Here is a 14,169-nt window from a genome sequence, read left to right on the forward strand (position 1 = left end):
ACGGGCTCTGTCACAACACTGTGTGTGGGTATTCTGTCAAGTGAAATTCAGTGGAAGAAAATGCAAGATAACATGCTGTTCCTTCCTACAAATGGATTTTGAGTGAGCTGTAATCCCGTGGGGGAAAAGATCTTCAGCCTTTCACAGGGCTCTGGCAATCTGAGCCTGGGAGGACAGGTGAGGTGAGTTAACCCTCTGCTGCCAGGGAATGGCTTGGCTTGGCTATTTGCTAGCGAGCGAGCTAGAATCATTATTAGTAGTGGGACATTAAGTCCTTGGCTTTTTGAGAATCTGGGGTCTGATTTATAAAGGCTGGCAAGTTCATATGCTGTTCTTTTGCTGACTGGAGCTCTATTAGTTTATATATTATAAATATAAATATAGTGCAGTCTTGATATTTCATATTGCTCTTGGACATCCCCCAAGTCAGCCACACTTTAAAATATTTATTTAACTAAACCCTCCTGACCATTTACTTGCTGTAGTCACTCCTCTTGGGCTCAGTCTGATGCCACCTGTGATACAGGTGTGCCAGGAACATAGAGATCACAGTGCAGTGGTTCACAGGGCTCTGCTGGGCTGACTCACAGCCACGTCCTGGCCCCAAACTCGTGGTCCAAACCAAACAAAAACCAAAACCAAACTCTTCGTGGGATGAAGCTTTTTTTTATATCACATAACCAGCACAGTGTCTGCCATTGCCTCATGCACAAAGCCCTGCACATACACCACAGAACAGATTGCAGGCTGTGCTGCAGCAATCCCCCTCACAGCATGCCAAAGTTAACCCTTGTCCCTTACCTCCAGTTGCACTGGCAGGAGCTTGGCTAAGCTGACTTCCACTGGTTCTCCTAATAGCTTGGTACATACTTCCTAATGGACTGGGATTCTCAAGTGCTGTAGCTTAGATGCTCAAAGTTTTCTCTTATGAACAGGTAAAAGTTAATTATAATATAATCTGTTCTGTGAATTGCACAGTCACTATTTCAAATGGAATTAGTCTCATTGGTTTTAGGCTGGCTGATAAAATACTTGCAGATTAAACTCTGTTGTGGAACAGGAACTTGGAATTTGTTTTCCTGGAAATCAGCTCCAGTGCTGTATCTGACATCTGCCTTTGCTGGGTTAGACTCTCCTTGCATTGACAAAGGTTATGGCAGTTCTGCTTGTTAGAGTAGCTGTGGAAAGCAAATCACACGTGCAAATCATAGCAAAATGAATTCCATTTATTCTTTGACAGACTACTGGTAGGAAAAAGATGCCTGGCTCTAAGTTTAGCTACCACTGCTAAAGGAATTCCAGTGATGACATCTGTTCAGAGTACAATGCAGGCAGAAAGCAAGAAAGCTGAATGTTCTGCATGGGAGAAGGTGTGTGATGGCATTGCATAAATCTGATAATCCTCACTGGCAGTGAGTGATCAGTTCTGACCATTTATTTCTCAAAAAAATAATAATCCTCTCAACTCAAGACAGGGATAAGGCTTGCATATAATTGGTAACAGTGTGAAACTCTTTTAATTTGCAAAGAGCAAAGCAATAGAAGACAGGCCTGAGGTATTCAATGCCGGTAAACAGACTGGCTGCAATGCCCTGTTTACCTTTGCTAGGTTAGAGAACAAGAAGGCACTCATTGGACTTGGAAAGGCAACATTTTCCAGTGGAGAAAAGGAAAAAAGTACTGCATTCAACTCGGGGAGATCATTGCCACAGGATATTGCTGAGGTAAATAAATCTTATATTACATTTTGATACAAAAGTCTTATTTGCAGCATTGCTGGCTAACCTAAAACAACCGATCTATGTTCTGGAGAATCAATGGATCGCTAAAGAGTCATTCTGGGAAGAATTACTAAGCTAAATTAAAAATAAAATTCTGGAGTAAAACAGAAGAGGGACAAGCCTGTGACCGAATGAGGCCTGGCTGATGTCACACGGTGGGATCATGGCTCAGCAGGAAGGAATCTGCATCGACTGAAGGGGATGTTCTCTGGGGAGGTGAGGGAGGACAGCATCTGGCTTTGCCCAAGGAGCTAACAGAGTAGAGGTAGATTTTGCATCTTCTAGATTTATGGAGAACAATATTGACAGATTTCCTGGTTTATGTTGACCTACAGTGGTTCCCCCGTGCTGAGGTATGAAGATCTCCCTGTCCATAGACATCAGCATGCATCAATGCACAGTGAGTGACCTCCGTGTGTCCCCATCTGCAGTACAAGTGCCCAGGAAAAGGGGAGCAGGAGACAATGCAGATGCTAAAGGACATCAGTAGCTGGCTGCCACTTCCCAGTGTAACCCTTCTGCCCTGGTAGGTAGTCAGCCCGTGGAAGAGTTTAAGAGGTGGGGCAGGGAGCAAGGGATAGAGGACTTTTAACTTCAGGAGGGAAGGCTTGAGAAGGAGAGAACGAAAAAGGCCAGTGGAACCAAATCCAAAGTGAAAGGGTGACTGCAGGCCAAAACCCTTAGCATCTGTTAGAACTACTGGTGTTGGGGAAAATGCTTCAGATACACTGACAGAGTGTACCTGAAGGTGGGACCAATTTTTCCTCGATTTCTGGATGTTACCACCATTGAGGTCAAAATATACCACGAGACTGCTTCCTGGATAAGCCAAAAAGGGTGCTGACCTCGCTGAATGGTTATGGTAAATAACCCCAAACCCCAGAAGCTCATACTCTGTTCCTCATCCCAAGGGAACCCAGGGAGCAGGGCCTGCAGCCAGTTCTCACCCATGCCTGGTATGCCAGTGCTCGATGTCCTGAGCTCCTCACCCAGCTCTCTCACATGCTTTGGTTTCCAGATCTCTTTTCCTGGGGGAGATATTTAAGAGGGCTCTGTCCATACACCACACACCAAGCTAAGCTGTGAGAGCTGCTCCATCCCCTTCACGTGGAACAGCCAGCATGAAAAGGTGGGAAGTTGCTGCCTACAGGGGCAGAGGCTGAAGTGGTCCGAAAGCAGTGTATTTCCCCATGGGGGAAGAACATGGTAAGTGAAGAGAAATCAGTGCAACCTGACTTCGTTGTGTAAACAGTGTTCTAGCTACACCAGAGATGAACCCAGTGTATTCTGGTGCCTCCTATTTTTGTAATGGCTGGCAGAAACAGATTTGTATTGTGTAAACAATGTTCACTGTAACGAGTTTAACCTAATGGCTCCTGAAGAAGAATGAGGTGACCAAGCTGAATTCACTATGTAAACGGGCTTGTTGCTTAACACTGATGTGGAGTAAGCTGTGTTGGGTGATGGGATGAGAGGTAGTGGGGAAGGACAGCCTCTTCCCCATTGGCTTCATACAGAGAGGGTATCCTGACTTCTTCTCCATGTGGAGGTGTTGGCTGGTTTGCCAGAATTGCAGTGTGATAACATGAAATGGAAGCTGGACTCTTCAAAAGTTTAGCCCAAGATGAAAGAGCCTCAACTCCTCCTCAGGGACAGTCCCTTCCCAGAGAGGAACATAGCTCCAGGATTCTCAGGGAAGGTCAGTGCTAAGCGCGGCTCCTGATTCACAGATTAAAAATTAGATAAAATATATCCAGTCTATTAGCTGAAATCTTTCCTCTGTACAGGACTGGGACTCACACGGGATGTCAGCTGTTCCAGTCTACAAGTGCTCCCTCCGAGATCAGAAACCTCCCGTCTGACCCAGCTCTGCAGAGCTTTCACACCCCCAGGGAAGGAAGAGTTGTGCGTTTTTAAGGCTCTCCATCTCCGCAAAAGGGTGGCTGAAAGATCTGTTCTCCAGTGCTATTTCCAGCTCATTGGAATGCCTGGTGGAACCGTGGCAGCGTGGTTGTGCTCAAGCTGGAGGTGAAGACGGGGGGCAGTGAATGAAGGGGCCCAAAGTTCAGCGAGGCCCCGGCTCCGGGAGACTCTTGAGGTTGATGTTGCAAAGTGGTGAGCAGTGGCTGCGCCTCCCCCTGCGAGTAGCCCATGACCAATCCCCCCGACGATACAGGTGGATTGCAAGGAGGAAGATTTAGGGGGAGGAAGCCAAGAAGATGAGAAAAGTCCATGTTAGCAGCACAGAGAGCCTCTGAGAGGTTAGCAGGGCTCTTGGAAAGCAAAGCCTCGTCCAGGGCAGGTGGCTGAGGCGAAGAGGACTGAGGCTCACCAGATGAGAGAGACAGGCTGCCAGGGAAGTCTGACAAAAAGCTGTCCACCTCTACTTTGGGTAGTTTCTCAGGCAAATATGAGGTAGATCCAAGCTGATACTTTGGAGGAGGTTGCGGTGGGGAGGAGATGGGAGAAGAAGACTCCAGAGGATAGCTCATTCCCATTGGAAGAGAATTAGGAACCAAAGAATGGGGCATGCCTGAGCTTGGCATGGTTTGAAGATGCGTGCTGTACATGCCCACAGGCAGCATGCCAGGGAAGCTCTTACCACCCATCATGTCTCTGGATGCCATACACAGGACGGGGCTCAGCTCTTCCTTCACTGCGACAGAGGAGCTGCAGCTGAGCAGACCCAACATGTCAACTGGCTCTGTCTTAATCTTCAGCAGTTCCTGGGAGTGGCTTTTCTTCATGTGCCTGGTCAGGTGATCTTTCCTCCCAAACCTCTGAGCACAGTACTGGCACAAGAAGTCCTTCCTGCCCGTGTGCACCACCAAGTGTCTCCGCACGTCCTTCCGGGTGTAGAAGCGCCGATCGCAGTGGTCACACGGATGCTTCTTTTCCTTCGCCCCGCCGGACGCCCGCCTGGAGTGAGCTTTGAGGTGCTCCAGCAGGACCTGGGTGCTCTCAAAGGTCTGCAGGCACACCTTGCAGCTGAGATCACCGCTGGCAGCCGCGTGCATGGCCAGATGTCGCCTGAAGCCCAGCTTGGTGTTGTAGTTCTTGCCGCACTCGGGGCAGTGCAGGGCCTCCTTGTTGGGATCGTGGGTCTGGAGGTGGTTCCGAAGGTGGTCCTTCCGGTGAAACATCTTCTCACAGTACATGCACTGGTGAGGCTTCTGAGCAGAGTGCGTGGCCATATGCCTTTGGGGAGAAAAGCAGGAAAGGTTAGGCAAGCATCCAGCCCCTGAGGGGGACACAGGCTACTTCTCCAAAATTTTCCTCATGTCCTACACTTTATGCCACAAAAATCCCAGATGGCATTTTACCGCCACTAAAGGTCAGGCACAGGAGCACAACATTTCAGGCAACAGGTACAGAGTCTGTCCCAGCAGTTACAGAGTCTGTCCCAGCAGTGCCCGTCCTCCCCAGAACGCATCACCTCTGCACAGGGGCACTGCGGCCGCCTCTCCTCAGCTCCTGCCCTCTGCTGAGGCTGCCAAAGGGCAACTGGCAAAGAAAACCTCAGTAGTTTGTGACACAAAATGCTCGTCTGCAGGTTCTGAACGACTTCAGCTCATCAGGAGGATCAGGCTGTGGCCAGGTCTGCTGACAGCCACTGTGCTCTGATTTCACCTTGAGATCTCACGCTTTCTGACACTGTGGTTCATCTAGTTTCAAGTTCCTACTGATCACAGTTTAATTATTCTATGTTCTACTTCAGTACATAAATGGCAACTCTACTTCTTCATGCTGGAGCAACAGGTGCCATGGAATTATCCCTGTGGTTAAAGTCAGAGGTGGGGCTTAAGAACGCAAATGCTATTCTTACTTTTCATTTTGTTTTTTAATCTGTGAACTTCACTTTTTGCTTCAATTTCCTATTTAGTAACACAGAAAACAGCTCAAGCTCGGGATAAAGAGTTATCTGAGGTTCTCTGGAAGGCGCTTAAAGAGATGCCAAGTATGGTAATGTCTGGGACTCAACTGCTTTGCAAGGTAAAAGGGCATTTCCCCTCCTCCAGCTTCTCAGAAATTCAAGCGAAGACACACGAGGGAGGGGTTTTCCCCTGTCTTCTGGCAGTGCTGGGCAGAGGCACTCACAGGTACCTACCTATAGAGCTTGTACTTGGAAGCAAAGGCCTTGCCACAGTGCAGCTGGGGGCAGTTGTAAGGTCTCTGCTCCGAATGGGAAAGCGTGTGAGTTCTCAGCTTGTCCACGTGAGGGAAGGAGGGCTCCGATAGTTCACACTGGCATTTTCCCTGACTTTCGGTCTCTTCACCTCTTGGTCTGGGGACTAATTTCCAGGCTGTCTCTTCCTCCTCCTGCTTTGCATCTTGAATCCAGTTGGGAACACTGGGAAAAAATGCTGTCATGGCAGGTCTAGTAGAGCAGGGCCATGTCAAGCAGAACTCGAGCCTGCGGGCGGCTCGCTGGGGTGTTGTCCTGGTGCAGTTTTCTGTTGGAGCCCTCTGTGACCAAAATGCTTTAACAGCCAAACTTCTTCATCTGAAATCACAGAAGGCTGGTGTTAAAAAACTGCATCCTTCACCCCTGCACACAGACACGTGTGAGAAGCATTTAACAAGCATTATGAACATGACACGGTCTCCACTAAGTTTTTCTTTCTTTTTTTCCCTTAACCTGTTACCTGAATAAAAGCACGTTAAGCTTTTTCTGAATTATGTTTTTTTGCAACTATTAAAAGCCAGTGTTACCTGTTACATGTATTTTCTCCAGAAACACTGTAGAGAGGTGTCTCCTTGTAGCTCTAAATACCTTCCCCCATGTGTTTTTTGGATCGCTGCTCATCCCATTTTTTCATATTCTCTCTTGCTCTTGGTCTCTGCTTACACAGAATCCCCTCCTAGAGCTTCTCAGAGAAACAAAGGTTCTCTTGTATTTTTTTCTTTTTTTCACATCCATTCTGCTGCCAGCTTGCTGCTCTGAGCAAACCAACCTGAACCATCACACGTGAGTGAACAGGGCTGGGGAAAAAAACTCACAATTGCCAGCAACATAACACCTTTTCCAGGAAGGCAACAGATGCTGCTCCTCTTCGGGGTGGGATTACTCACTGCATTTTCACTTCTCGACTCTGAGGCAGATTCTGCCTCTCTGGATTAGCAAGTTTTCTACAGGAATGAGCAATTCTTAATCCTTTTTTTTTCTTTGACACTCTCTTCCATTAATAATGGAAGCTCAAACTGTTTCCTGTTCAAAAAATAACAGGCTCCTGTGAGCCCTGCTGGCTTTCATGTTGATGAAGATCTACATTAACATCTCTTAGCAGGTTGTTCTTGAGTTGCGTGTGTCTTGTTGGAGAAGTACAACGTTTTTGAACAGTTCTACCACCACCTCGACTGTTAAACAGCCAGCTGAAATAAAAACGATCTTTCACTTAATTTGGCTGCCCGAGAAACTCTTCTTAAAATAGCATCAAACCCTCAAGCTCTTTCTCACTCCAGGATTGCTTCAGAGGAGGAACTTCCTGCTGCACATCAGCACGAGTGCCAGTTGTGGGCAGGATGTGCAACTGCGACGGAACAAACCAACCCCTGGTAAGAAAGTGCTCAGGGAACGTTGTGGAGAGCTGAAATAAGAATTAGTGTGAGTGAAACATCAGCCCCAGTATGGGGTGGGAAACACTTGGAAGTGGGATGACTACAAGAAAAGGTGTTGCCATGAGGTTTGGGAATGCCCACTAAGAACAGAGCTATGGTTTTGTGCACGCTCAACCTCTGTGGGCAGAGCAGAACAACAAAGGACCCAGAAGTGCTGAGGTGCCACTGTGGGACGAGCCAGCGTGATGTGACAAACTGTTGCCCGACCCCTCCTCAGCCCCCGTGGCTCAAGAGCAGCCTGGCCTTTCTAGGTGCTGCAACCACGAATATTTCCACCTCTGTAAAAAAAAAAAAAAAAAACCAAACAAAAACGAGCGTTTCTCTACCTCCTGCTCCACAGGTCTCCGGGGAGTCTCTGCCACTCTCGCCAGGTCGTTGCTCCTTTCCCTCCGAACGAGCTCGGCCATCTGGGCCAGTTTCAAAGCTACCTGGAAGAAGACGGAGTTGGGGTTTTGGTGTGTTTCCGAGTAAATTATAAGGAGTTTTAAGGTGCTGTTGCAACCGCCATGCAAACGGCGGAGGCGGCGGGGGGGGGCCCTGCGAGTTCCACACCCCCCCCGCCGCCTCCGCCGTTTGCCTCGGGAGCCAAACGGGAGACGCACACCCCCCGGAGCGCCCCGTGGACGAAGCAACCCCGGTGGAACGCGAACACATCGCCCCCCTCACCCCCAGCCCTGAGGGGAGGGAGGCGGGCCCGGCCTACGCCCCCCCACCCCGCCCCGCATCCTTCTCCTCCTCCTCACACGCCCCCCTGCCCCTGAGGGCACCCCGCCGCCCAGGGGAGGGTGCGGCCGTGCCGCCGCCCCTCGCTGCGGTGCCGCCCCCGTCTCTCGCCCACCCCCTCCCCGCGCTCACCCCGTTCCCCCGGGCCCCGCCAAGCGCGGCTCCGGCCCCGGCCCCGGCGGCGCCATTGCGCGGGGCCTTCTGGGAGTGACGTCACGCCTCGGTGGTGGCCGCCAGAGCGCCGCGCCCGCGGGGCACGACGGGATGGCGGCACCGGGAACTGGCGGCCGCCGACGAGGGGGAGCTGCGATGGCGGCGCCGCCGCTGCCGAGGCTGCTCGTTCTTATCCTGCTGCTCCTCCCGGTGACGGCGGCGGGGAGCGGCGCGACGCCCGCCTGGGACCCGGCCGGTTACCTGCTCTACTGCCCCTGCATGGGTGAGGGTCTCCCGCTTCATCCCCGCGGCGCGGTCCCCGAGGTGTCTCCCCTGTGCATCCCCACGGTGCCTCACCCGGTGCATCCTCTCGGGTTCCTTCCTCGGCGCATCCCTCGGCGCGTTCCCTCGGCGCGTTCCCTGGTTCATCCCCCGGTGCGGTTCCCGGTCCCCATTCCCCGGTTGCATCCCCTGCTCCATCCTCCAGTCGCATCTCCTCGGTGCTTCATCCGCCGCTCCATCCCCGCTCTCGTCCCTCCCGCAGGTCGCTTCGGGAACCAGGCCGAGCACTTTTTGGGAGCCCTGGCCTTCGCCCGCGCCCTCAACCGGACCCTGGCCGTGCCGCCTTGGATCGAGTACCGGCACCACCGCCCGCCCTACACCAACGTGAGCCCCCGGCGGGCGCAGGGAGGGAGCGGGGGGGCGGAGGGCAGAGCCGGGATCTCTCCCGGGGATAAGGTGTGAGCTCCGGGGCACCAGGGGAGGGATTCCCGGAGATGAGCTGCGGGCTCCGGGGAAGGCTCGGCGGCCCCCCGAGCCCCCGGTTCACGGGCTCTGTTCCCCCCGCAGCTGCATGTCCCCTACTCGGAGCACTTCAGGCTGGAGCCGCTCCAGCGGTACCACCGCGTCCTCAGCCTGGAGCAGTTCATGGAGCACCTGGCCCCCCTGCACTGGCCGCCCGGACGGCGGGTGGCTTATTGCTTCGAGGCGGCGGCGCAGAGGAGCGCGGACAAAAGCACTTGTCCCATGAAGGTGAGTTATTCCTCGGCCCCGCGGGCGAGGCTTGTCTCCGCTGCGGTTCCAAAGGAAAGGACTGACGCATTCAGGTCGCCGTTGATTTGCAAATTTGGGAGTTACCCACCGCAAATGGGTCTTTGTGGCATTCCTTTCACCGCTTTTGGAGAGGCATGCTTTTCTTTTCATCCTTCAGCCTTTTCTTTGTCTCCCAGTGTTTGGGGATGGGAAGATGGTCTGTGCAAGTAGATTTTATCACTTCAGACTTGACTGTGACTGCTCTCTGTTTCCCAGCTGTGGTAGAGTTTTCCAGTCAGGATTAAAGCAACCTCTCTTAACTACAAGGTTGTAGTGTCCTTCTTTAAGACAGCCTTTGCAGTAGTTCTCAGGTAATTTTCCTTTCTGTGGCCCTGACCTGTGACAGACAGGCTGTTGTATTCTGGCTGCTTTCCTCCCAGAACAGAAAAACTCCAGCTTTGCACTCCAGGATCTTGCTAGATCTGCCTTGCAGGCTCTGTGAATGCACTGAACAAACACTTGTCTTTCCTTTGCAGGATGGAAACCCGTTCGGTCCGTTCTGGGATCAGTTCCAAGTGGATTTTGATAAGTCTGAGCTCTTCAAGGGAATTTCCTTCAGTCCTGCTTACAAGGACCATTGGATCCAAAGGTAGTGGGCATTTAGAGTCGCTCATGAAAACAGTCATGACTTTGTATTGTGAATTTACATTTTGGGGGAGAGATTGAAATGCTTAGTTAACAATGTAATTAAAAATCTTAATGTTTTTTCCATTAAATATTTGCTCAGCTCTTCCTGTGGGCACTATTAGGTGTGATTGCACCAAATCAGATTGATTTCTGAGCCAGTAATATTTAATTACAGTGTTTATTCATTATTATTCATATGTAATTAATTTTCAAAACTAATTTGGCTCTCATTTGCTGATCATCATTTTGCTGGTTACTTTGTGTTGTCAGAGATATGAGCGACTTTAGTAAGTTTGGGTGAAAGAATTGCTCTAGTCTGGGAGGAAAATATGACCTCCCATTGCTTGGTAGCTCCTCACTGAGTCAATGAGGTTCTTAACTTTTTGTCTGTCTGATAAAAAGTCTGAGGTAAAACACAGCAATCCAAATTTCTTCAATGTCAGTGAGCTTTGTCAGATGGCAAAATGGTTAAAATTGATCTAAATTTGGAGCAATAGATGGTGCATATTTTGTGATGTTCCTGGTTTCCTTTCTAACCTTCACCTCAGTCTTAATGCAGGATGGAGTGTCCAGGATTATATCGTGTTTCAGACTGCTGGGGTTTGGTTTTTCCACAGGTTTCCACCCTCCGAGCACCCTGTCCTTGCCTTACCTGGAGCTCCAGCCCAGTTCCCTGTCTTGGAGGAGCACCGGCCCCTCCAGAAGTACATGGAGTGGTCTGATGGAATGGTGAAGAAGGGAGAAGCCTATATCCAGTCTCTGCTGGTCCGGCCCTACGTTGGGATTCACCTGAGGATCGGTTCGGACTGGGTACGGCTCCGGCACTGGTGGCTACTGGGGTGGGGACAAAACTGACCAGAAAGGAGCTGTGCTGGGACAGCCACCTGATCCCTGCTGGCATTCAGGAGCTTCCTGTGTGTTGGCAGTGCCGTTGGGATTCTTTTAAACAGGCAGAGGTTGGGAATGTGGTGGCATTTTCTCACACTTGCCACTTAAACGTGGTACTTTGAACCTGAAAGGAGGTTGTTGTGAGATGGGGTTCAGCCTCTTCTCTCAGTGACAGGAAAAGGGAAAATAGCCTCAAGTTGCACCAGAGGAGGTTCAGGTTGGATATCAGGGGAAAATTCTTCACTGAAAGAGTGGTTAAGCACTGGCACAGGCTGCCCAGGGCACTGATGGAGTCACCATCCCTGGAAGTGCCCAAAAAGCCAAGAAGACGTGGCACTTTGCAATATGGTTTAGTGGGCATGGGGGTATTTCATTCAAAGTTTGGACTTGATGATCTCGGAGGCCTTCTCCAACCTTAATAATTCTATGATTCTCTTTTCCTCTTCCAATAGAAAAACGCCTGCAACATGTTGAAGGACGGGACAGCTGGGCCTCACTTCATGGCTTCACCCCAGTGTGTGGGCTACGACCGGAGTGCTGCGGTGCCTCTCACCATGGACATGTGCCTGCCAGACCTCAGGGAGATCAAGCGTGCTCTCAAGGTCTGGGTGACAAAGACTGAAGCTAAATCCATTTATATCGCTACTGATTCCGAGCCCTACACAACGGAAATACAGCAGTTCTTCCAAGGAAAGGTGAGTCTTCCAGAAACCCATGCTGGCAGGAGTGCTTTGGCAAAAATCTCCCTGGGATTCTGGCCCATGGCTGCTGTGTGTAATAGGTTATGCACAGCCAAACGTTGCCATCTCAAAGTGAATTTGACTCATAGCAATAAAAATTATCATGTAAAACTCTTTGTTTCCTGGAGGTTGAAGAGCATTATCTGGCATGGTAGTAAATATCTCCTTGAAAAGGGCTTAAATTAAATAAACCTAAGTGATTTTCAAAAATGTTCTGACACTGATCTAATCATAAATGAGTTATAGGGCAATGTAAGACAAACCCCCTTCTTTCTGTTGTGTATTCCCATTTCTAATACAATCTATTACGCCAAGACATTGGATTGTAACAATAGCTGACTGGATTTACCTGCTTCCCTTGTTTCTCTGCAGCTCAAGGTTGTCAGCTTGCAGCCAGAAGTGCCTCAGGTTGATCTGTACATCCTTGGCCAGTCCGATCACTTCATCGGGAACTGCGTCTCTTCCTTCACCGCCTTTGTGAAAAGAGAGCGCGACATCCACGGGAAACCCTCCTCGTTTTTTGGCATGGACCACCCCCCCAGGTTACGGGATGAGTTCTGAGCAAAGGAGGAACAGGCTCTGTGGTTCTCAGGGCTGTGAGCTCAGCCCTTGGTGCTGCAGGTTCCCCCGTGTGCAGTCACTGCCGGGCTGCCCACACCTGCTCCTGCCCTCTGACGCTCCTCACGGTCTTTTCTAGGCTGTTCTCTCTGACATCTCCTGTATTTCCAACGTGAGGTCAGATAGAAGTTTTAAATCCTATAGTTTATAGGGAACTATAAACTACATATAGTTTTTTAAGATGTAGTTTTTTATAGCTCTCCATTCTCACTCTTTGGGGCTCACCAGCGATCATGATGAAGCAGCTGCTCAGATTTCCTCTTCTTTTTTTTTTTTTAACGTTAATTCTTAACTCTTACCTAGAGGTGTTTTGAAGCTTCTTGCTCAAAGCTGACCATAATTGGTTCTTTTAATTGCAAAAGTATTGTCAGGCATATCAGGATCCCTGGAAAGGGTGTGCAAGGTGAAGCTTGGAGCTGAAAAAGCTCTAAGTTTATTGAGGGCAGCTGTTGCCTTACCAGATGCCTGTCGCTTTAGTGCCTCAGTGTCCCTCTCCCTGTCCAAAGAGATTCCATTCCCAGTGCTGGGGGGCCCTGGATCCCTTCAGCAGTGCTGGAGGAGCAGAGTGGGGCACAGTGGCAGCTGCCTCTTCAGCGTCTGTGTCAACATGGGGGAAGGCACATGCAGGGACACAGGAGATCTGTCACAGCCAGGCCAGAGGTGGAGATTTAGGGCTTGTAGCTTTGTAGCTGTTGATGTCGGTGAGGTCTGTGGGAGGAGCGAAACTTTAAGCCAGGATTATTAAAGTAGCTGTAGTTGGGTTGGGTGCGTCGTGCTTGGGTCTATGGTAGTGGTTTCTGTTTGGTTTTGTACTTTATAAAATAACCCCTCTGAGAGCGTCACCCTTGTCTGGGGGGCAGTTCCCAGGGGAGATAACTCTGGAACGTTGCTGTTCATTGATGGGGAAGCAGCAGCCCAGACCTCTCCGTTTGGCCCAGTACAGTTTGGTGCTGGTAACACTGACAATCCCAACATGGTGAGACTCAACTTGACCAATGCCTTTTCGGTGCTTCTGTGACTTCATTTTTTGGTCCAAAGACTGAATACAGAACTGTTCCTTTTTTAAAAATGCCACTTGTGTGAGTCTGTGGTACTAGAGCTGCTGTCTCCAGTGCCCTGCTGTGGTCCAGATAGCGCTGTTACCGGGGTTTAACTCTACATATCTTTTTTTATGGTGGTCTTTTCCTCCTTGGAGTCACTCTTGAGCATTAAGGAGTTTGAAGGCTGAAGGAAGGGAGCAAAAAAGGGCTAATTGAGACGATCCCCCAAGTGTCAGGGTGGCAAAGGCTCATCTCTTATTTCCTCAGGGCTGGGTTCAAAAATCATGGGATTTGGGGGAAAATCATTGGTTTTGGGGCCTCTGGGAGCCAGGCTTCTGGAGACCTTGCTCCTCCTTGGTGTTTCATACAGTTTACTGATCTTGAGTGACGCCCTCAGGGCTGCCATGCCTTGCTTCAGAGCAAGGGGAGCCTTGCCCTGCACTGTTGGGAAGACGAAGTATTAAAACATTAGGGGTGGGGTATTTTTAGAAAATAATTAAAAAAGAAAAAAAAAAAGGTATTTTTTTGTACTAATAAAAACTTGATTTTCTATTCACTGGTAGTGCCCCGACATTCCTTCCTCCATCACGGGAGTCTGTGGTACCAGGGCTGTGGTGGCAGTGCACTGGAGGCACTGCTGCGGTCCAGACAGCGCTGTTACGAGGAGGGCGGGGAGGCTTCACTCTAAATGCCTTCTATTTACGGTGGTCTTTTCCTCCTCGGAACCATCCCTGAGCTCTGAAGGAGTTCGGAGGCTCCTGCGGGAGGCGCCGGGTCGGGGGCAAGCCCCGGCACTTTGGGGGTTGTTGGAATCGCCGGCGGCGCGGGGCGGAGGGGGGTGAGCGGCCCCTTTGTCCCGGTTCCCGGCGGGAGCGGGGCGGGCGCGGC

At 50.5% G+C, this 14,169-nt stretch overlaps 2 protein-coding genes across 3 annotated transcripts; one reads left to right on the plus strand and one right to left on the minus strand.

Moving 5' to 3' along the window:
- Window positions 1-2,300: 2,300 nt before the first annotated feature.
- PLAGL2 (PLAG1 like zinc finger 2) lies at window positions 2,301-12,095 on the minus strand. 2 transcript variants are annotated; one of them, XM_051802938.1, is made up of 4 exons: window positions 11,973-12,095; window positions 7,727-7,828; window positions 5,890-6,285; window positions 2,301-4,979 (listed from the first exon to the last, which is right to left on the minus strand). In XM_051802938.1, exons 3-4 carry the CDS (start codon window positions 6,150-6,152, stop codon window positions 3,758-3,760), a joined length of 1,485 nt encoding a protein of 494 aa, XP_051658898.1. In that variant the 5' UTR covers window positions 6,153-6,285; window positions 7,727-7,828; window positions 11,973-12,095; the 3' UTR covers window positions 2,301-3,757. The 2 variants fall into 2 exon arrangements, with proteins under 2 accessions (XP_051658898.1, XP_051658897.1); XM_051802937.1 differs by lacking the exon at window positions 11,973-12,095 and adding an exon at window positions 8,256-8,335.
- Window positions 8,363-14,089, plus strand: POFUT1 (protein O-fucosyltransferase 1). The gene is made up of 7 exons (XM_051802952.1): window positions 8,363-8,559; window positions 8,821-8,942; window positions 9,126-9,308; window positions 9,845-9,957; window positions 10,613-10,805; window positions 11,336-11,578; window positions 11,996-14,089. Exons 1-7 carry the CDS (start codon window positions 8,388-8,390, stop codon window positions 12,182-12,184), a joined length of 1,215 nt encoding a protein of 404 aa, XP_051658912.1. The 5' UTR covers window positions 8,363-8,387; the 3' UTR covers window positions 12,185-14,089.
- The last annotated feature ends 80 nt before the right edge of the window (window positions 14,090-14,169 follow it).

This window comes from Manacus candei, unplaced genomic scaffold, assembly GCF_025592945.1.
Source record: "Manacus candei isolate 608988 ecotype Guabito, Panama unplaced genomic scaffold, ASM2559294v1 h1tg000057l, whole genome shotgun sequence".
Taxonomy (NCBI): domain Eukaryota; kingdom Metazoa; phylum Chordata; class Aves; order Passeriformes; family Pipridae; genus Manacus; species Manacus candei.